Raw genomic sequence first — 21,410 nt, 5'->3', positions numbered from 1 at the left:
TCAAGGAATGTCAAGCACATCAATACTCCACCCCCGTTTACACCGCGAGTAGATCTCAACCGAGAGCCGGTTTTCATCCTCATCACCATGTCCCTGTCCTTGTTCCGGCGGTCCCTCTTCCAGATCCACCATGCGCACCTTGATAATTTCCCAAGTCCGTTCCGTGCCCCGCCGACAGTGATATTCCTAATCAATGTACGCCAGGAGTCTACGAGCATGACACACATTCCAAAGCCCCTCTCGCTCACGCGGGTACTCCATAATCCACTGCTTAACCCAGCTCCGTGTCGCCGCGGCCTCGGACAGATAGTACGCGTTCATCATGGCAGGGACCATGCCGTGGCCGTAAGCATTGACAGCCGCGGAAACGGTGTACCCCACGCCCGCCGCCAGTCGGCAGACGATCAGAATCAATTTGTCTGCGTTGCGAGGTAATTGCCGGCGGGCGCCGGGCGAGTACTTTGTTTCGAGCCTTACAAGGGACACGAGATAGTGCATGAAATTTGTTGCGGCCCTGGCTGGGTTCGAAGCCCGATGGGGGACCAGGGGTCGAAGAAGCATAATGCCGTTCTCGTCCTGCATCCACGCATCTGCTTGCAAGTCGGCTAACAAAGGAACGTCCTGCTCGCTTAGCGAGTGTCGCCAGGCCTTTAGCTGATCGATGAGCTGCGTCGCTTGATGCTGCCAATGGTCGTGATGCCCTGGGCTACTTCGCGACTCCTCCTCGAGCTCAATCACCCGAGGCAAGATGTTTAAAAGACGATCCGTTGGATTCGGCGCATCAGCAAGTGATTATGAGAGAACCGTGGGAAGACACCGCGAGGTAGCATCAGCAGCATCGCTCCCTCCGTGCACCAAATACGAATGCGAATATGACCGGTTAAAGATCTCCACTAGGGCAGCGATGCGCGAGAACGCGCGGACAATGCACTTGCCCGGCCCAAGCATGGCCACTAGATCAATCTGCTGTTCAAGGTACATAATTGATGGTCGGCTATGGATATACCAGGGCTTCAGCTGGCCTCTCTGCAGTTCAAAGTTGGCCAGCAGAAGCAACGTCGTCAACCGAACTACAATGTTGTGCTCCTCAGCATACGTCCCTTGTACAGAGCCGAGGGCTTTGTGAAAGTGTTCCAGAGCGTGTATGGACGCCGTATGCGCGAATGAATCTCCCCTTGAGGAAAGTGAGACCTCAAGAGCTGACAGCGCTAGCGCAGCGTGGAAAAATGGAGTGTCTAGCCCTTCCATATCAAAGACGCTATGCAGGCTGAGAATAGACAGCGTTCCGTAAGCCGAGGTATCGCGTAGATGATAATAATAGATTATATCCTCTGGAAATATTGCTGCGTCATGCATGTATTGGGGCACTATTGTCGATGGATTTAGATGTTGGGGGGCAGCTAAGCCAACAGCGGACGAAGCTGCCAGGGAGGTCGAAAGACAACTGGATCGAGCTTGCTCTAGGTTACAAGGTTTGCTGAACAAAGGCGAACGCCCAGGGATGTCGTCGGGGAATTCGATATCTTGCCCATCTGCTCGCAGCAGCTGTGGGCTTTCCAAGCCGTCCAAACGTTGGAACTGCTCATTGCAGATATTGTACGGGCAGCTCTGGGTGACAGTGGCAGTAGCAGTAGAAGTGCCACCACCAAAGTCATCTAGCGCTGAGACTGCAAAACCCTGCAGCCCTGGCGAAGCCAACAGCTGTGCTGCGGCTGGAACCGCTGCAGGTGTCGTCTCAGTTCCTTTAACCTGACGCGCCTTCCTTTTCGCATTCTTCGCATCTGCATTCCCCTTGCCATGTCTCTGTCTCACCATGTTGGTCTGGTCCTTGAACTTGATACGCGTCGTGTAGCCGGCACATGTAAGATGTGATCGAGTGCACTAGGTAGTGATAGTACAATGTCAATTCGTAAATCAAGCTGCATTAACATAAACCATCTCTCTCTCTTTCACCTCTCGCACGTCTGGCTAGACACATGGACGGGATCGTCTTACGGTATGGCAGTTAGGTCTACCTTCATCGCATTTCAGGCGCCGCTCGCGGCAGGTTAAGCACCCGGATCGATTTCTAGCAGTGACATTTCGCCGGCGGGGCGCGGGGGGCTCCATCAACACAGGTCCAGGTCAAATCTTTTTAGTATGTTTGGGATTTGTGCTGCCTGGTGCTGTGTGCATGCATGGCAAGAGGAATTGGCAAGAGTCAGCCCACAATACTGAGTAGGCCACTTGGAGACATCCGGATCCATGCTACTAACCTCAGCTCTCCAAGTGGCGTCCGGTATCGGATGTGAATCAGATTGCGACTGATAAGGTGCACAACAGTGCTAACTGTATCAGGTAGTTTCGAGCGAGCGAGCGTACAGGTTGGTTTCTGCTGGTGTCGACTGGCCTTGTTATCGGTTCCTATCTGGGGCCATGTCCATGTCCATGTCCTTGTCCTTTTCCTTGTCCTTTGGCCGTGGCGGCACAAACGCGGCGTCTAGACAGATAACATAACCCTAGGAAAATAGGTAGGTAGGTAGGTACAGAATAGACGCAGAAGGAAAATCAGCTGGTCTGTTTGGTGGAGACTGGCTATTTCTAGCAGTTCAGCGTCTAGCCAATGTCTACCCTACCTACCAAATCCATCCTGACCCGTACATTCATCAACAAATCCTACTGCGTATTCCACCGCCTAATCATCGTTTTAACCGGCCGATACTGTCCCAGACTCAGCCCCTGCCCCTGACTATCCGTCCACCTCAAACTCCTCATACTCCGATTCCTATAAAGCGTAGCCCTACTCGGATTAACATGGTCGTCTTCCACCAGTCGATCACTCGGCAGCAGCACAGCACGGTCCAGCTGGCTCGGCAGACCACGATGGCGGCCGCGGATCATCAGCGCACAGATCACCAGTTTGCTGAAGGTGGTGAATTGGGCACTGAAGGAGGTTGCTGTGTCGGGGTAGCCTAGGCTTAGGCCTACGTTGCCGCTGTTTACATTTGTCAGTGGTTTCGATGGAGTATGGGATAGGGATAGGTAGGTTGGGGACTTACTATGCGGAGACTGCTTCGAAGAAGATGGGGAAGACTTGGAAGGACTGCTGCCCGTTAGTCTCTTGTAGCCATGTAAAGATGATAGGGGGTAGAATATGGAGGGGGAAATCCTACCGGCTCATCAGAATCCATAATCCTCCTCGCCTCGGCGGCACAAATACAAAAGATGCCCAAGAATATATACCAAAGGTCAAAACTCAACTGATTCCGCATATGCGTAAGGACATATCCCTTGCCGTCCCTCTCATCCATCCCCGTCTCCGTCTCGCTCTCACCACGGTAAATCCCCAACGCCTTCTCCTCATAGATATTCGACGACCGAATCGTCATCGCAATCGGGAAGACAGAGATATACATCATAACAAGCAAACTAAACTGCACGGCCGGATTCACGTCCGCGAGATTAAACGATGCGGTACCGGTATGCCTTGCCGACGCGGCTTGGAATATCGCTGCCATGACACGTGGTCCTGCGGGGATGCTGTTTACAGAGGGATTGTCGAGGTCGAGGCAGAGGATTAAGAGCACGTCGACGAAGTTCAGGATGAATATTATCCCTGCTAACACCCAGGTTGGGCGGCTGCGGAAGAGGAGCATGTAGCAGCGTCGCGGGTAGTTTAGGAGGAAGGAGAGTGGTTCTTTGAGGGAGGACGATGCAGGGACAAGCTTGTACATTGTCCAGATTATGAGGCGGAGGAAGCATGGGTAGAGCGTGTTTCCGGCGTAGGCGAGGAAGCTCATTATGAACATTGGGAATGTTGCGTCTTGAAAGGACACCATCGAGTCGGGGGTTAGAGTGAAGCCTAGGTTGTCGGCCATTGTTTGGGCTGAGTAGGTTGCCCTAGACGAGTAAGTGAGAAAGAAGGATGATTATGGATGCGTGGGTACAACATACCACCAAATATGATCCACCGCGCATTCATCAAGATAGTCCTTATACTTCCCATTCGCGTGCCGAATCCAAGCGGCTAACGACACGATGCCGATCAAGTGAATGCCAACAAAGTAGCCTATCACAATTTTCAACAGTAGTTTCAGACTTCGATACTCAATGCCTCCCAGCCGTTCGCGATCCTCCGCGGTCAAGTTCAGGAACTGCGAGTTTCGACCTAGCGTAGCCTGTGACGAGAGACCTGGGAGACTTGTATGCTTTGAAAGTGAGACGGCGGGTCGGATTTGCGAAGTACGGGTTTGACTTGTGCCTCGTGCAAACGTTACTGTTGTAACTCGGTCGATGGGCGGGTTGCTTAGCGGTTGGGGTCTTTCGTTGGCTGTATCGTCTTCATCGGAGTCGTTCGCTAATAGTCAGTTAGTAGCGTTCTTATTAATAGAATAACGAAACAAACATACCACTCTCATTCGACGGATGATCGATTTCAACAATAGGATGGCCTGTTTCGATAAGTAAAAGCTCCAGGTCTCAGTGGAGAATGCTCACCCCTATCACGCTCCCGAGGAGAAGGAATATAAAGAGCCTTGGACGACTCAACAACAGAAAATGAAGTCCTCGGTGCAGCCTCCTGACTGCTCCCCGTGGTTGATGCCTCCGCGCGAGGTCCTATGGGTGTTTTCGTTCCGATTGGTGATTTCTCTGTTGTCTGTTGAGGTCGAGAAATGCTGGCGATATCTGCTGCCTTGAAGGATTCATCATGGTGGTCCTCGTGATCGAAATAGCTTTCCTGCCTGGTTATACTTGGTCGTGGATGAATGACAGACGGGGCTACCAACAAGACATCAGCATAAGCACAAGCACCACAAGAGATATAGATCCTGAGAAGGTCGAGGGAAATTGTACCTAGCTCTCTCAACCTCTTCTCAAACCAATAAAGCCTAACCACCACAACAATAATACCTATAAACCCGAAATTCGACACGAGCGGCACAAAGTATAGAAAGAGCTGTTGGTACGTTTTGAGGTCTTTGACGTCGACACTATGCATCAACAACTGGTCAGTACGTTTCTAAAATTTGCCATTCCAAAGCTGAAACGTCAAGTGGGTGGTGGACATACGGATTCAACCCAGACTCGGTCGACGAGCTCACGCCAAAGAAGTACGAGTCTATGCCGCTGACATTGCCGTAGGGGAGGAAGACGACGATCCCGAGGAGGCCGAGGGCGATGATGTATGCGTCTGTGTTAGGAAGGGCGTTAGGATTTGTGGGTAGAGAATAGAGTTATTCTATAATAAGCCAGCATACAGTGCAGAAGAATGAAATTCAGCGGAATCTTCCACATCTCAAGTCAGCAAGACGGTGTCGTCGATTGAGAGACAGCTCTTGCAAGACTTGATCGGCGGCTCGACTGGACTGAAAAAAGAGAGCACTTGCAATATTCCGAGTCGAGGGCTAATGTAGTAGATAAAGAGTTAAGGCACAGCCAGTGCGACAGCGACAACGTCCCTATATACGATCGAGTACGATAGCATGGCTTCGCAGGTGATAGTGAATAAAGACAGTGAAGACTCGGATGACCCACTAAGTTTCATTCGTCCTGCGCCATTTGCTGCACCAATATACAGCAATAATTAGGTTTCGCATTGTAAGAGGGAATAAGCAGACCCAACCATTTAGGGCCCGCTAGCTGTCACCAGATTCATGGTGCGGGAGCTGCTCAGCCTCCACGCGCTTACCGGCGGCCCATTCACTGGCCGGATATGGTGACGGCCAAGACGCCACTGGTGATGAACGATCGACGAATTTACACATGGATATGAATTGAAACGGTTATGTGGTCTGGCTTGCAGCGTTGACGTACATGGCTTTATTCACGAGATAAGGTTGCTTTTACTCGCAGAGAGGGGCTATAGGTGGTGATTATATGTCACATGGAAAGTATGTATCGGGAAAGCTAAAAGACGCTCCACTACTATAGCTTGGAGTTGACTACGCTTCCTCCATCAACTGTTATCGTAGCACCGTTCACGTACGCGCCAGCGCGACTACTCAGGAACAAACAAGCCCCCGAGACGTCCTCCGGCGTCCCGATACGGCCCAGCGGAACGCCCGACTCAATCTGATCGCGGAAGTTCTTGAGTGTTGCGGCCATCATCTTACTTTGGAAGGGGCCGCATGCGAGCGTGTTTGATCTGCACGGAAACTCAACATTAGTTTACAATCCCAGTTGTACACTTTGAATAGTGAACTGGCACATACGTGATATTCCTCTTTCCAAGATGGCTAGCAAGAACCCGGCTCATATGGTGAAGTCCAGCCTTGCTAGCACTGTACGCAAAGGTCTCGAGCGCAGGAACTCTCAGTCCATCAACACTTCCGATGTTGATGATTCTCGCTGGGTCATTCGGCGTAGCAGCCTTCTCAAGCAGCGGCGTTACAAGCTTTGTGAGATCGAAGACACGGTGGAGGTTCAGCGTGAGGACCCTGGTCCACGCAGCAGACGGGTACTCATCGTACGGAGCACCCCAGTTCGAGCCGGAGTTGTTAACAAGGACGTGGAGTTCTAGTCATTGAACGAAAACTATTAGCCTCCGCACGCTGCCCGAGACCCAATTGGAACAAAGCGATTCGGACAACTCACTGCTCTCCCTCTTTCCCAACTCTTCCGCCAGCTTCTGAATATCCTCCTCCTTGTAAAAGTCCGCCGGGATAGCATGCGCTTTTCCCTTGCCCAGCGCATTGAGTTCCTGCACCGCCTGGTCGCACGCCTTTGCGTCGCGAGAGGAAATGTATACTGTTGCGCCGTTCGTCACGTAGCCTTCCGAGATCATACGGCCGATGCCTTTTGCGCCGCCGGTGACCAGTACCACTTTGCCCTGGAGGGAGTTGTTGGTTAGCACTGGTGGGACAAACGTATGGGCGTGCGGAGGAAGAGTGCACGGGGAAGTGCTTACTTTGACGTCGAAGAGGGATTGGACGTCCATGTTGGTAGCTTATAATTTCTCAAGATGAAAGGAAGATCGAGTAGGTACAATATGAGAGTATATTGTGACAGTGAAGTGAAAGATATGTACAGATGATTGCCTCGCCTCCTCCGCAGTCATCACTAATCTACGGAGTACCGAGAGCTCCCCAGACCGAAACGTGCCGAGGCAAAAGGACCATCGGATCAATGTCGGTCCGTTATGACGGAGGAATGCCGGGTTTCTTTCATGTTGTCCAGGCCAATGTTTGGACTAGATCTGCATTTAATTCTAATAGGTCACTATTGTCTCAAGGGTTCCAGCTAGATTACAGGTTGGCTGTTCAAAACTTCATACGAAGGGGTGTGATTGATTGACAGCACTATAACACTGCAAGTGCCCGTGTTCTTCAACTATGCAGACGGAACTATTCCCCATTGGGACATGATACATCGTGGGGCAGAAGTTTTGATTCACTTCCAGGCATTCAACAACTCTCCATAGTTCAATTCATTCTCAATCTCATACCTTGACCACACTAATCCGACGATACCTTGCTGACACCTTTCCTCTTACCCGCCATTGATATTCCACCGACCCCCCGAACCGCAGCTACCTCGTACTCCCATCCCCGGACCTATACCCCGCCGGCAGAAACACCCCAGCCCACCACCCCCAAATCAACCCAGGCGCCCACGCCTACATCTACCTCCTCCCCTCTACCGCCCCCGAACTCGGAAAACAGAACCAGAACCAGAACCCATCTGCAAAATGGAAGACCTTCTCTCCCGGCACCGCAAAGAACAAAAAGACCTACAATCCCGCATAACGCAAAAGAAAAAACAAGCCACAAAGAAAACCCGGCGCGGCGTAAACGACGAATGTGACCGGCTCCAGCGCGACCTGAACGAGAAACATCAAACCGAAATCGCAGAGTTGGACGGGGAATCTGGATCAGCGTCGGCGACGGATTTACCCGTTGACGAGTTGGAGAATTTGGATGTTAATGGGGATTTGAATGGGAATAGCGCGAAAGATGAAGTTAGTATAGGCAATGCAGACTCCGAACCTTCGTCAACGTCATCTACACCACCACCACCGTCAACACAAAATGGAAATGGGAATGGAAGAGGCGGCAAGAAACCAAACCGCCAAAAAGCACGTCTCGCGCGTCGCGCAGCAGAACAAGCCGCCGCATCCGCAGCGGCCGAAGAAGAAGCCAGTAAACAGACAAACCACCGCGGAAACGAAAAAGACGTTATGGACGCCGCATTCAAGAAATTGAATCTCAAAGAAGTGGACATTAATCCAGACGGGCACTGTCTCTTTTCCGCAGTCGCGTGCCAACTCGATGAGATGGGACTGGGGCTACGACCGGACCCAGCGAGAATAGTCCTTCCGTCGACCACGCAATCAAGGATCGACACGAGCGTTTCGCCACGGCATGATGGGTATAGAGCTGTGCGCGCTGTCACAGCAGACTTTATTACCGAGCACAGAGACGACTTCGAGGCGTTCATGGAGGAGCCGCTGGATGAGTATGTGCGGAAGATCAAGCTTACGGCTGAGTGGGGCGGGCAGTTGGAGTTGCAGGCTATTGCGCGGGCTTACGGGGTTGACATTAATGTTGTGCAGGGGGATGGGCGGATCGAGAAGATTGAGGGCGGGGATAGTGAGGATGAGAATGGGGAGAAGAGGGTTATTTGGTTGGCGTATTATAGGCATACGTATGGGCTTGGGGAGCATTATAATGCGCTGACGACGAAGATTGGGGCTTAATTTGGATGATGAGATGGGGTAATGTCGAGAGTATGTTCACTGGTATTTTGCATATAGAGTCTTTGTACACAGCATGAAGGAGGCAAAATGGCTAAGCCTTCCCCATACCAACCAGAACAAGCAGCGCAACATTCATAACAGCAATGATGATCCAGATGAGGACAGATAAAACAGAGACAATGATCCCATTGCCCATCTTAACGCCCTCAACAACAGGTTCTCTCCCCTGCTGCTCGGTTTCAGATGTAGGTTCGGGCGTGCCATCTAGGTCTGAATCGTGCATCCGTTCCACAGGGACGGTCATGTACCGATTGCGGCAGGTAAAGTAGACGAGCGGCGCGGAGACGAAGGGGAGAATAATGGAGAGGACGACCTGGCTGGCTGTAAGGGTCTTGTTGAGTCCCTCTCTGCCTACGGCAGCGGCAATGATGATACTTGGTATAATACTGATGGATCGCGTGAACAATCGTCGGAGCCAAGGGCGGATACTCCAGTTCAGCATGCCCTCTGAGACCATCTGTCCGGCCATTGTGCAGACGATGCCGGCTGATAGGCCGGAGAGGAGAAGGGCAAGGGCAAAGACAGTTCCGGCAGCTGAGGAAATGGATGATGAAAGCAGGTTGTAGATACCGAAAAGATCTGCGTCGTCGGTTGCCGAGGGGTCATTGTAGAGGGACGCACCGGCGACAATGAGAATGGAGCTGTTGACGAAGAGGGCGAAGGTGAATAGGGACAGGGCGAGTTCAATAATGGAGTACTTCATGCAGCCGCGGATGGCGTGCAGCGAAGGGCGGTACTCGACTTCGCCGTTTGTGCTGCCGACGCAGACGGTGGGATCGGTGTAGCCGGACATGACGTCGAATTCTTTCAGGCGGGCTTGCACGATGCCGCTCCCTAGGAACATGGAGTGAGGCATTACGGTTGCACCGAGGATTCCGCAGCTTTGGTAGAGACTATTGACTGTTAGCTTAGCCTTTGTTTCTGTAAAGGGCGTTGACGGACCCATTGGACTGGACTATGGCGGAGGACGGCAAGTAGCCTCGGAATACGTCGCCAATAGACTGTTCATGGATGAGGGAGAGTTGAATGCAGAAGCATATGACTACTCCTAGGACGAGGCCCATGACAAAGAACTCAAAGAGACGCAATCCCCACATCGAGCCATTTGGTCTGTAGAAGATCAAGATGAAGAGGACATCTGCAAGGGTGATGGCACATCCCGCAACTAACGGGATTTTGAGGAGTAGATTCAGAGCAATTGCAGAGCCGACGACCTGAAGAGATATGTCAGTTAATGTTTCATTGAATCCATGTACGGGACATACCTCAGCTATATCCGTCGCAACAATAGCTGCCTCGGCAAAGATATAGAGGATAATCGTAAGCCATCTGGGAAGATGCTCCCTGCAATTCTCCGCAAGGTTCAACCCAGTCACCGTCCCAAGCTTGATACAAAGTGACTGCAGAAATATCGCAAAGATATTCGACAAGAGAACGATAAAGAGTAGAGCATATCGGTAGCTCGCACCGGCAGCGACATCAGTAGCGTAATTGCCCGGATCGATATAGGCGACAGCAATCAAGAATCCCGGCCCAATGAAGCGGCCGAATTTCACAATGCTCTGAATGAAGCGAGACCAGTAGGAGTGTATAGGAAAGGAAGGGAAGTAACGGCGAGGCGGTTCACTGTTTCTCTCGGGTTGGTACCCGGAGGACGCAGAGACCGCCCCGCCGGTTTTGCCCGCCTTGGGGTTCGGCTCGTCTGTGTCTGGTGTGGCAGTTGAATCCTCTGTTATCGATATTCCCCCTTCGCCGACTCCGGTTCTAGGACCCCGAAATACCTTTGCATTGGCCATGCCGTTGAAGTCCTCGCGGGTTGTTGCGTCGGCGTTCAGGGGAGGTGGGTTCTGGTTCCATCCTGGGTGTTGGAGAGTGTCGTCTGTTCGCGAGGGGCAGTTCATCTTGATAAGCCTGGAATCGTATGAATCGGGAGGGCGAGTTCAGTGTACCGCAAGGAAATAGCGAGAGATAATTGTTGTGTCTCAAGCTGTCGTCAACAATGAAAAATAAACCGTGCGAGCAGGGACCTCCGCGGATGAGTCTGCGGGGAATGTTTAAGAATTAGTTGCGCCGATAGGCCCCGGCAATGCCCGATCGCAGGCAGCACAATTGCAGGAGGAGAAAGAGTGAAGTAAAAGGCTATAAAGCAATAAATCCCCGGGTCCTCAAGATGATGCAAACGAAAGGCAGATTTACAATCTCCATGAGTCTGGAATGGATGGTGCCAAGCCGGATTAAGCTATCGATAGCTGCTTGGCATGTGATGCGTTTCCGGATCGGCATCTTCCATCTTCCCGATCACAGTCGATGGAGGAATAATTGATCTACTATCCGCGATCTGGATACTGATCTAGACTGCATGATACTCTATGTTGACTATCTAGGTCGATTTCACGATCAGCTAGTGGATTAATCTCCTTTTGCTCTTAGTTGATGCATCGGTTAGGCAAACTTAGCATGCCCCTTTTAGTGTTCGAGCCGGATATATATTATTGCTTTGGATCATCTATGTTTTCTCCGTTAAAACATAGATGACAAAAAGATGTTTGCTCTACTGTACAAAGGTCTACCCGCCGATGTCTAAATACGTCTCCAAATAGAAACGCGATCAAGCACTTCTCCCAACTCACTCGTCCCAAAATCATGCGTCTTCGCCGGCTGCCAATACGCAACTCGCTCAAATCCATTGTCACTAATTGGTCGGAGTCGGTTGCCTTTTACGTGCCCTGTATTAGCATCGTATGCGATCTCTTCACCGGGATGGCTCAGGTGCTGCATGTACACCTCGGACGTCACGCCGTAAGGCGGACCATGCTGCAAGGGATCCTTGTGCCTCGGGAACTCAAGACAGATGAGATTACCCTGCGGTGAGGGAGCCAGAATCTGCGTGTATCGGAGAGCCCAAGCCGGGCGCAAAGATCGAGGAAATGCGCAGAAGAACTGATAGCGGTTAGCACCAATATATGTACGATAGGGAGCAGCACCGAAAAAATGAGAGACCTGGATACGTACCGTATAGTCGTAAATCAGATCAAACTTTCCCCCTTCAATACCCAACTTCTCAACCCAGTCATTCTCATAAAAGTCGCCTTGGATCCAGGTAACGCTCCCCCGTCCAACAGCAGCATCCCTTACAGGGTACTTCTGCCCATCCGCCGCACTCTCCTCCTCCTTCTTACACAGCTCCATCGCGCTCTCGCTGTACTCCAATCCATGAGCATCATACCCGAAGCTCGCTAGCAGAAGGACATCAACGCCCCGTCCACAGCCCGGAACAAGAGCCTTCTTCCTGCGAGGCGGGGTCCCAGCCTCTGCATTGTCATCGAGCAAAGGACCACCGATGATAGACCGCTTAGTAGTGAGAACTTCTTCCAACGATGGGTTTGGCGCGTGCTTGTCCCAGGGAAGTGTGACGTCGTCTTTGGCCCAGAGAGATTCCCAGCCGGTGTGGAGGTTTCCAGATGAGATGTGTTGGTCTAGGACCTTTTGGACGTCTTCGGGGGCGAATGCGGTCGGCATATTGGCTTTATGAATGGGCAATTGTACCTTGATGCGTAGGTAGAGTGGCAGGGCTGAAGGAAGCTGGGGTGTTTACAGTGACGTGGGGTTTTGGTGGGGTGCTGACTGCGATTAATTTCCCCGAGAGCTCCTGGTTGCAGGTGTCCGCTGCTTTGTTCGAATCATCTAGAATTCTTATTTGTTCATCACCGAAAATCTTACAGATGACCTTGTTCAAACTGGTGGAAGAGAAATATATATCCTTGTCATGGGGTATATGAGACCTATAATTGGAACCGAGGAAATAGAAGGCTTGTAATTATATGCATCCGCCATGACCTATTTCATATGTAAGTCCAAAACTCCGATGCTCCTATAACATAGACAAAGGCATAACAACTCGTATTTAAGCATTGGTGGCAGGCTCCTTGACCTTGGTCTGCTCCGGAGGCTCATCGATAAATTGAGGCGGCGCCACCTCATCTTGCATGAAGCTAGGGACGGCACTTTCACCCATGGAGCTCTCAAACAAGCTGTCCTCGCCCAAAGCTTCCAGTTCCGCATCAAGCTCTGCCTCGTCTACATCCTCAGGGACATCATACGCCCTCGAGATACTTTCGTTGATCTCGTTACCCACTTCCATCAAATCTGCCATTTCATCCTGCATCCGCTCGATCTTATCTATATCGATATTGCCATACTGCTTCTTCAAGGTCTTTGTCGTTGTCTTCATCGCGTCGACGGTTGTCATCACGTTCTTTAGGTTATCCTGCATCATCCCAGCCTGCTCCATGTTCCATGATTGTTGAGACAGTTGTTCACGTTGCGCTTCATACTGTTTTCTTCGTTGTAGGACCTTCAGCGCCTTCTGTTTGATTGCGTTCTTGCCGGGGCCATCGCGCATCTTCGACATCTTCGCCTGGTACGAGGAAAGCTCGGAGTTCAGCGCGGCAAGTTTAACATCGATACTGGCGACCCGGTTATCGACCTGCAGGAGAATATTGGTCAGTATGAGAAAGTGGAGAATGAGGGGTGTCGGCTGTAGACACTCGGAGGTGAAAGGCGGGGGAGGCCGTGGCAACTGGCAAGGACAGAGTGCGAACGTACATTTGAGATGGCGCCCTCCAGTGTCGGCTTAGGGGCCGCATTCTTTGAACCGAACAGTCTATTCATTTTGACGACGAGAGTTGTGGTGAGGGTGGCTAGCTGGAGAGAAGTCAGGTAGGGAGCCTTGCAGACGTGACTTCATGTTGGTACCTGGACTGGGCTCGGCTTTTCCTGATTGAGTAGGTGGGCAGCTCGGACCACCGTAAAGCGGCACTGCAGACTAAACAAAACAATACAGTATTTCTGCCTTAGGCTACAACAGACATCGTCAAGTGAGCATAAATACCCCCATGCCGGGCTTAGGCAAGGTCCTTGAGGCCTTCGAATTGGTAGAAGATCTGCTGTGCATGATAGCCTTGAATAAGTTGCTCAGCTGGCGTAGTCTCGTTATCTCTGGATCTATATTAATAATACTGGGGGCGGCCAGTTACCCACTACTGTTCTCCGGACACACTTGAAACGATCCATCGGTCGCGGTCATCCCCTCGGATTATTCACGACCACACTCGCATCTCCCCTGTTCTCCTCCCCTACCACGCGGCTACATTATTTGACTACGTGCGATTGGGCTTGTTGGGTATCTCCGCCCGCCGTCCGTCCAGGATCACTGTTGCCGGCCGATCCAGACGCTCCTCAGACTCCAGCGCACCACCGTCCAGTCTAGCGACGTGACTCGACTTCCCGCCGCACGTCAGCCTGCCCAGCCTTGCTTCTTCCCTCTCGTGCTGTTGGATGTCAGCCCTCCCTTCCTTCAAGTGACGGTGAGGTCTCGTGCAGCGCACCAAGGCTTCCAGAGCGATTTCGCATCTCCCCGTGCATCGACCACTCCTTTACCCCCCGAGTCGTTGACGGTACGTACCGCCCTCTGTGCGGTTCTCTCCCCCACGTAATTATGCCAAATGCCCTTCCTACCTCTCCCCCAGTCACCCACCCTGCTCACACACTCACTTGGATCTCTCCTTATCATTTTTTTGGCTGTTGGAGTGCCGCGATAACCTCGTGATATGTCTCTGTGAATTCATTGCTGACTAGAGTCTCATTCGCAGCGCTTGGTCGCTCCGACAGGGCCATAATTTACCGACTATTATCGACGACCCTTTTACCTTCGAACGATTGTCTTCCGTGACGAATCAGCCCCAATCGCTAGCGTGACATCTGGGAACGCCTTCTACACGTGTCCGCCTTGAATCTTGTGCATCACACGAGGGTCCATAGATCTCTCCATCCCTTCCCCACCTCTCCACCGACCTATACCCATAGCGCTCTCTCATCGTCAAAGCCTGGGCAAGGACTGTTGTTGGAAACAAAAGCTTGTGATACCCCTTTCCTTTCCATGACTCGTTTTTTTACGGTTATATAATTCATCATGTTCTGGCGCTTTGGGGGATATGCGAGTATCTCCGCTATCGACTCTCTCTTGGACAAACCGGATGTCAGCGTCGAAGAGCTGTTAGAGGAATCCGAGCTGATTCAGGAGCTCAAACAATTAAACACCAAACTCATAGAATACTTGCGGGAAGATGACGTGCTCAAGAAGCTCATGGACTATGTGGTCGCCCCTAGTCTGGTGAAGGATGACGATGAGGAGGAGGATGATGCGGACAAAGCCACAAAGGAAGACGATGGCAGCGCGAAGAAGAATGAAGATGGCGACGAGTCCGAGGAACCGAAGGGCGACCCCCTCAAAGGAATCTTGGATCCGGAGGATCTTGACCGCGCCGAAAAGGAACGTCTCAAGCGGGCTTACGTCGCGTGCGAGATTCTCTCTTCCGAAGTCTGGTCTATTCTGGACTCTACAATGGCCAATCCTGAGCATCTGAAAGAGTTCTGGGGTTTCATTCGTCGCCCAGCCCCCCTCGATTCCATCCAGGCCAGCTACTTCACAAAGGTGAACGAAACGCTATTGGATAAGAAGACCGGCGAAATGCTTGACCTGTTGAAGTCGATGGATGGCGTTGTTCCGGCAATTCTGCAACATGTGGACAACCCGATGGTCATGGATCTTCTTCTGAAGCTGATTAGCTTGGAGAGAGCTGAGGGTGGCCAGGGCATTGTCGATGTGAGCACTCATTCCAGGCGCTCGTTTGTAACAAGCTAACAAATCTCTAGTGGCTCAAAACACAGGATCTCATCCCCAAGCTGCTTTCTTTCCTATCTTCCGACTGGCCGGCATCCGTTCAAACCTCCGCGGGTGACTTCCTCAAGGCCATTATTACTATTTCTGCAAACGCAACACAGAATGACCAATCCTGCATTGGACCCAACAGTTTGACTCGGCAGTTGGTTTCGTTGCCGTGCGTAGAAACACTCGTCAAGGCGATGCTACAAGGCGGCAATCCTCTGACCGTTGGTGTTGGAATTGTCATTGAGGTTATCCGAAAGAACAACTCTGACTACGACCCGGAGCACCTTAATGGCCCGAACTCGATGCCCTCTACGTACGACCCTATCTATCTCGGCACACTACTCCGAGTCTTCGCCAAACATATCCCCGATTTTGTTGCATTGATTCAAAGCTCGAAACATACAGTCACTGACGGAGGAAAGATGAAGAGCGTGGAACGGGGCGAGTTGAGTTCTGCTTGGGGTGCTAAGATTGAGCCGCTCGGTTTTGACAGGTTCAAAACTTGCGAGCTGATGGCTGAGTTGCTGCACTGTAGTAATATGGGACTTTTGAACGAGCCTGGTAGTGACGAATATGTCATGCAACGGGATGCAGAACGTGAGAGGATCTTGAAGGAAGGCGCGTTTGATCAACATCACGAGGGCACTTCCACCTTTGATGGCAATGACTCGACGGCAGAATTTGTCAATGGCTCTAGCTTGAGTGAAGGGCAACCCAAGGATACCAAGGATTCTGAGGGAGCGAATGCTGGGGACGAAAGCTTCGAGAATGTTGCCCCTTCAACAGCTGCTGATAAAGAGAAGGAATCCGGCGACAAAGAGGACGAACCCAAGTCTGACACAGTTTCAGCCGACCAAACTCCAGCCGCTGCCGAGGAGAAAGCTCCGACTGAATCAACAGACAAGGATGCTTTAGAGGCCAAGACCCCCTCATCTGATCCTACAGAAGAACTTGCTGCACAGATCAGCGCAGTGTCTTTGGAGACCGCCCCTACCAGCGATGAGACTCAGAAGTCAGCCGAGACGAAGTCCGATGATTCTTCTGCTTCGGTAACGGAATCAGTTCCAGCATCAGCCCCGATGGCCTCAAATCCCGACGCAGTACCAGCGCCTCTCTTTGCCAACAAGGAGCAGAGCCAAGACACGGCCCCCGCGACATCCGATGCAAATGATGAGACCAAACCCTCGGAGCCAGTGAACGAAAACACCGAAACTATACCTGCTCAAGAGCAGCCGGCCTTGCATCCTGATATTCAAGTGGATACGAATGGACAACCTGTCGTTGGTGACTATCTGAAGATCATGTTCGCAGAGAACCACGTTGTGCCCACGATACTGGTAAGACCGCCACCACAGCTTTTAGTAGACCTGCTGACCGACTCGCTTAGGACTTTTTCTTCAGATTCCCCTGGAACAACTTCCTTCACAACGTTGTTTACGACGTGATTCAACAGGTGTTCAACGGACCTATGGACCGCGGATACAACCGGGTTCTGGCCGTCGATGTTTTTGAGACCGGAAAGATCACGCAAACAATCATCGAAGGCCAGAAGCGGAGCGATGAAACCCAGAAGGCCAAGCGTATTCGTCTTGGGTACATGGGCCACCTAACCCTCATTGCGGAGGAGGTTGTCAAGTTTAGCGAGCGTCATCCACCTGAGCTGCTTTCTCCTACAGTCATGGATAGCGTTCTGAGTCCCGAATGGATCGACTATGTCGAGCAAACGCTTTCCGAAACTAGAGAGCGTGACAACGCCATCCTCGGAGGAGTCCGACCTGATATCTCAATTGGACACCGTCAAGGCATGCTGGGCACTGGTCAGTCTTCAGCCCTTGCCGATGCTGGATTGAACGGTATGGCCGGAAACTCCAACTTCCAAGGGTTCGACATGGTCAATCAAGGCAGCGTCTCAGGCGGCGCGTTTGGAGGAGGGGGCAATTCCCTGCTCAGTGGGTTCGCGAGTTCGAGTGACGATGACGAAGATGAAGAGATGGATGATTTAGACGACCGGCACTTGGCCGACTCATCTGCAGAAAGCGGCACTGAGAATGTAGGTTTCGATCCCCTTGTCGATATTGAAATGCGAGATGTTTGAATGTCCCCTATACGGCGGCTATATGGGTCGACTGTTTGCGATCTTCTTGCGACCCTAGCTTTCGCTACTCATGTACGCAGTCTTTCCCTTGGGTTAGGGTGGGTTGTAGACTTCTTTGTTATGTCCTGACCCGCGCCCCTTACTTCTGCTCATCTCGCCTGAACCGTGTCACTGATGATGTTCTCTGACTGACTCAATTTGAACAGGCATCGAGCCAACCCATACCGATCATTGCACCGCCTCCGGCCCCGCTCAGTCTTGGCCCATCCCGGGCACGGCGACAGCTAGCTGCACGACTGGCTGCTCAGAAGCAAGCAGCTGAGAACGCAGAGGGCGGTGAGAATGACGACAAGCAAGCGTCGACTGAGTTTCAATGGCCTTCAGGCTTGAACGAGGAAGGGCAAGGACATTCCTCTGACTTCCCACCTGGCGATGTCTCATCGCCAACATTCCCTGAATCTGGATTCAGCCCTTCAGACTCGTTCTCTACCGGCTCCTCGGACGAGGGTGATGACTTTGGCGGATCAAGACGGCGCAAAGAGCGAGTACCGCTCGAGGTTGACGATGATGACGACGATATGGGCGAGATGGTCGGCCCTTCCATGGATTCTCACATGCTAGACTCCGATGATGAGGAAGACGCCATCCTCAACGAATCACTTGGGTATCCCGAGCTCGGCCCGGGCCAATACAAGAGCTTCCGCACCTCCCGGATGGGCCAGTCTCCCTTCGGGGATGACCAGGCTGATAGCAGCGGAGAAGAGGACGAGGGTCTCGTCGAGATTCTCGTCCCAGGCAAGAAGTCCACTTGATTGTTTCCCGACGAACTCAGACCCAGACAAACAAACTCATGATGATGATTATGATGATGTACACTATTTGACTGCATGGCATTGTATATCCCAAACGCAACGCGACGCGATGACAAAGAGCACACTGAGCGACTACGAATACGGCCTGTTGGATAGGTTAGGTTAGGTAAAGGGCACGGCATGGCGCCCTTACACTACACTTATTTACAACTTTTTCTCTCTTCAACACTCATACTGATACCGATGTCGATTGATTTGATTGATGCTGAATGATCCATGGAAATCATACGATCTACTGGCGTTTCTACTGCGGTTTTCCTCATTTTACTCCTTTTGTTTCCTTTTTGACTCTTGTTCTGGTTGCTTATTCGTCATTGCCGTTTCGTATCATTCCTAACTTGCACGCATTTTGTTCTCTTGCACTTGTCTAAAGGTGGGGAGGGATTGAGGCGGGATATAACTGGACTGGGCTGGACTACTCGCTTGATGACTAGATACGGTTGTCAATGAGTCTTGTACGATAGTTGATTAGACGAATGGATGTGATGCTTTTGTTTCAACCCTCCTTTTCACCTCCAAGGTAATTAAACCAACATACATGCACATTCATCACTCCCTAAGCTATAGGTAAGAATCATCTATTCCTGCGGAATATACAACACCATCTCAGTCTCAAGCATAAACTGCCCCTCCTCCCCTTCTTCATCCCCATCCTCATCCTTCAAAACACCCATCGCCCCAAGAGGAACCTGCACACTCTCCTGCTCCCCCATCATCCAAGCCCACCTCACCCAATTCGGACTAAGCCACCACCCCTGCTCAGTGGTATCACCTCCCGTAAGCGGCTCGAGCCTTTCAAAGATCGTTTTATCATTCGCGCGAAGGCTAGAAACCACTTCGTCGAATTCGGATACGAGGTCCTCGTCGTCTTCGTCTTCGAGAGTCCAGCTTGCGTCGGTGGGGGGCGGGAGGTATGTGTCTAGCAGGAATGAGGCGTATTTGGAGAGGCGTGGTGATAAGTAGCCTTCTTCTGCTGAGGATGTGGATGTGGCTGAGATGGTGGTGGTGTGTTTGAATCGGTTTGTTGTATGGACTGCAATTACGAAGCAAGCGAAGAGGATGAAGCGGAAGGGGGATGCGTCGGGTCCTATTCCCCTCAATGCTCTGATTCGACGAGAGGATGTAGTAAGGATTGAATTGAACGTCTCGCTCGCGTTCACCCGTATGGACTCGGGGAGAAGCTGAAGAAGTTCATTGAAGGAGAATAGTTCGCCTGCGTGAAGAAGGATAGAGGGCCTCTCGAGAATCCGCACTTGAATTCTGGAGTATATCTCCGCTGGGAACTTGTTGGGTGGGATTTGGGACATATGGTTTCGCAGCAGGCGTTTCGTTTCTTCCCATGAGTTTGCTCCAGAAATGTTTAGGCCGTGTGTTCTTGAGCGGGATAGAGACCACGTCGCTATGACGAGCGCAGACTCAGAAAGTTGGATTTGGCTTTCGCGGTAGATCTTTGCGTGTGTTTGTTTGAGGTTCTTCGGTGATATTTCCTCATCTGGTGCAGTTGATTTCAAGCGCACGATATGGGTGATTAATTCAATCGTGATTTGGCTTAGCGCCGCTAATGCAGCACGAGAGTTGCCATAATTATTCGCGATTTGGATAGCGTGCTCGGAGATCTCGAGACCTCCTAGTTCGCGTTCATTCGCAGCGAGAATAGAGACCGCGTTGAAGAGGGCGGGCGAGAAGATGGAGTGTTCCATTGGGATATTGGGGGCGAGGAGGGGATAGAAGATATTGAATACGTAGAAAGGGTCTTGTTCGTCATCTTTGCTGTCTTGGGTAGAATGGGGGAAGAGCTGCTTTTGCTGCTCGCGAGCGAGGTGGAGGGGGCTGCCGGGGGGTGCGCGGAGGGCGACGGTGCGGTAGTCGCAGGGGTTGTTGGGGAGGCAGAAGCCGTAATTCATCATTACTGTGCTTTCTGTTAGCTAGCACTCTCGAAAATGGGGACGTTGATTGAGGATATATTTGAGGTGAGACGTACGTTGCTCGTTATTGCGGGGGCCGTAATTGTTGGCGATTTCTTCCTCTGCGCTGACGTTTTCCAGGGTGACAAAGTCAACGCTGTCATTGCCGGCGCGCCATTCCACTTTGGCTAGCGGTCGATGGTTGAGGATATCGATGAAGGGGAGAAGGACTGAGATATTTTCTTCGGGGAGAGACAGTTCGGGAATTACGCCTGATAGCACCTTTGCTGAGAACGCGCGGGAGACGAATATTGTTGATGCCCAGAGGTAAAGGTCCCTTCAAATATGAATTAGTTTCGAGAACTTGTCATGGGTCAATGATGCACGTACCATGTATATTTTGCCGCATCGTCCAGTCCAGACTCCTGTAGCTGACCAAAGACACTCTCGTATTTCTCCCGCAGCTGAGCAACCTTCTGATTCCTTGCCGCCAACAAACTCGTGCCTTCCAACCACTCAAGGTCCTCTTCATCCTCATAATAAGGAAGGGTAGTCAAAGAGCCTGGCTGAGGAAGTGTCCGAATGTACGGATACCAGAAGCTATCCGAACCACGCAGATATTGGCCGATGAGGAAGAAGATTGCTACCTCCTCTGGACCAACGCTCTCAACAAGCCCTGAAGGAAACCTCAGGCCATGAGAAGGGAATTTTGTCTGCCCAACCTGGTGCTCAATGGCATTGAAGTACGACATTGTCGCTGCGACGGGTGTCTTAATGATGTGTGTGTTGGCTGGGACGCCACCACCCTTCACCCGGATATGAGTACCGCGGGCTTCATCGTAGCTGATCGAGGCATTCTCATGAAGGTTGCCGCCATGCGACTTCATCCAGTTCAGCAGGGTTGAGTAGACCTCTATGCTGTTGGTGGGGTGTCTGTACTAGTGAGCTTCTCATCCAGCACTAGCTGGTGGAATAGGAGCTTACTGAGAGGATGCCATATTTGGATGTGCCTCGACTATGATACGCATCGAATCACCAGAATACTTGACAAGCGATGCTGCAATGCTGTATAAAG

The 21,410-nt window shown here is 51.5% G+C and overlaps 9 protein-coding genes across 9 annotated transcripts; 2 read left to right on the top strand and 7 right to left on the bottom strand.

The window, feature by feature from the left end:
* On the bottom strand, positions 1–2,109 carry BDV14DRAFT_210276 (uncharacterized protein; the record flags this gene model as incomplete). The annotated part of the gene is made up of 4 exons (XM_073775859.1): positions 1–186; positions 226–729; positions 805–1,881; positions 1,996–2,109. 4 exons carry the CDS (start codon positions 2,107–2,109, stop codon positions 1–3), a joined length of 1,881 nt encoding a protein of 626 aa, XP_073625755.1.
* BDV14DRAFT_177620 (putative potassium uptake transporter) lies at positions 1,920–5,534 on the bottom strand. The gene is made up of 9 exons (XM_073769451.1): positions 5,238–5,534; positions 5,050–5,170; positions 4,834–4,970; positions 4,477–4,758; positions 4,389–4,430; positions 3,934–4,336; positions 3,153–3,879; positions 3,039–3,082; positions 1,920–2,974 (listed from the first exon to the last, which is right to left on the bottom strand). The coding sequence occupies exons 1-9, from the start codon at positions 5,272–5,274 to the stop codon at positions 2,656–2,658; spliced, it is 2,112 nt and encodes a 703-aa protein (XP_073625754.1). The 5' UTR covers positions 5,275–5,534; the 3' UTR covers positions 1,920–2,655.
* Positions 5,535–5,778: 244 nt separating this feature from the next.
* On the bottom strand, positions 5,779–7,041 carry BDV14DRAFT_177617 (short chain dehydrogenase/reductase family). Its single transcript, XM_073769450.1, has 4 exons — positions 6,887–7,041; positions 6,574–6,808; positions 6,192–6,495; positions 5,779–6,124 (listed from the first exon to the last, which is right to left on the bottom strand). Exons 1-4 carry the CDS (start codon positions 6,914–6,916, stop codon positions 5,905–5,907), a joined length of 789 nt encoding a protein of 262 aa, XP_073625753.1. The 5' UTR covers positions 6,917–7,041; the 3' UTR covers positions 5,779–5,904.
* A 192-nt stretch (positions 7,042–7,233) lies between these two features.
* Positions 7,234–8,853, top strand: BDV14DRAFT_97406 (deubiquitinase OTU2). The gene has a single exon (XM_073777946.1). It carries the CDS (start codon positions 7,667–7,669, stop codon positions 8,672–8,674), a length of 1,008 nt encoding a protein of 335 aa, XP_073625752.1. The 5' UTR covers positions 7,234–7,666; the 3' UTR covers positions 8,675–8,853.
* BDV14DRAFT_97396 (NRAMP family metal ion transporter) lies at positions 8,720–10,727 on the bottom strand. Its single transcript, XM_073777945.1, has 3 exons — positions 10,000–10,727; positions 9,677–9,948; positions 8,720–9,627 (listed from the first exon to the last, which is right to left on the bottom strand). Exons 1-3 carry the CDS (start codon positions 10,633–10,635, stop codon positions 8,766–8,768), a joined length of 1,770 nt encoding a protein of 589 aa, XP_073625751.1. The 5' UTR covers positions 10,636–10,727; the 3' UTR covers positions 8,720–8,765.
* Positions 10,728–11,099: 372 nt separating this feature from the next.
* Positions 11,100–12,433, bottom strand: BDV14DRAFT_177614 (putative thiol methyltransferase). The gene is made up of 2 exons (XM_073769449.1): positions 11,747–12,433; positions 11,100–11,674 (listed from the first exon to the last, which is right to left on the bottom strand). Exons 1-2 carry the CDS (start codon positions 12,251–12,253, stop codon positions 11,315–11,317), a joined length of 867 nt encoding a protein of 288 aa, XP_073625750.1. The 5' UTR covers positions 12,254–12,433; the 3' UTR covers positions 11,100–11,314.
* On the bottom strand, positions 12,430–13,518 carry BDV14DRAFT_177611 (putative SNF7 family protein (Cta1)). The gene is made up of 2 exons (XM_073769448.1): positions 13,340–13,518; positions 12,430–13,220 (listed from the first exon to the last, which is right to left on the bottom strand). Exons 1-2 carry the CDS (start codon positions 13,403–13,405, stop codon positions 12,639–12,641), a joined length of 648 nt encoding a protein of 215 aa, XP_073625749.1. The 5' UTR covers positions 13,406–13,518; the 3' UTR covers positions 12,430–12,638.
* Positions 13,519–14,271: 753 nt separating this feature from the next.
* Positions 14,272–18,927, top strand: BDV14DRAFT_177608 (SIT4 phosphatase-associated protein-domain-containing protein). The gene is made up of 4 exons (XM_073769447.1): positions 14,272–15,398; positions 15,449–16,801; positions 16,852–17,514; positions 17,766–18,927. The coding sequence occupies exons 1-4, from the start codon at positions 14,706–14,708 to the stop codon at positions 18,369–18,371; spliced, it is 3,315 nt and encodes a 1,104-aa protein (XP_073625748.1). The 5' UTR covers positions 14,272–14,705; the 3' UTR covers positions 18,372–18,927.
* Positions 18,928–21,391, bottom strand: BDV14DRAFT_177607 (SET domain protein). Its single transcript, XM_073769446.1, has 4 exons — positions 21,320–21,391; positions 20,726–21,268; positions 20,413–20,672; positions 18,928–20,340 (listed from the first exon to the last, which is right to left on the bottom strand). The coding sequence occupies exons 1-4, from the start codon at positions 21,361–21,363 to the stop codon at positions 19,010–19,012; spliced, it is 2,178 nt and encodes a 725-aa protein (XP_073625747.1). The 5' UTR covers positions 21,364–21,391; the 3' UTR covers positions 18,928–19,009.
* Between the last annotated feature and the right edge of the window lie 19 nt (positions 21,392–21,410).

Source organism: Aspergillus stella-maris, assembly GCF_047715825.1.
Source record: "Aspergillus stella-maris strain CBS 113639 unplaced genomic scaffold BDV14scaffold_47, whole genome shotgun sequence".
In the NCBI taxonomy this organism is placed as follows: domain Eukaryota; kingdom Fungi; phylum Ascomycota; class Eurotiomycetes; order Eurotiales; family Aspergillaceae; genus Aspergillus; species Aspergillus stella-maris.
This window is presented reverse-complemented; position numbering and strand designations above follow the sequence as displayed.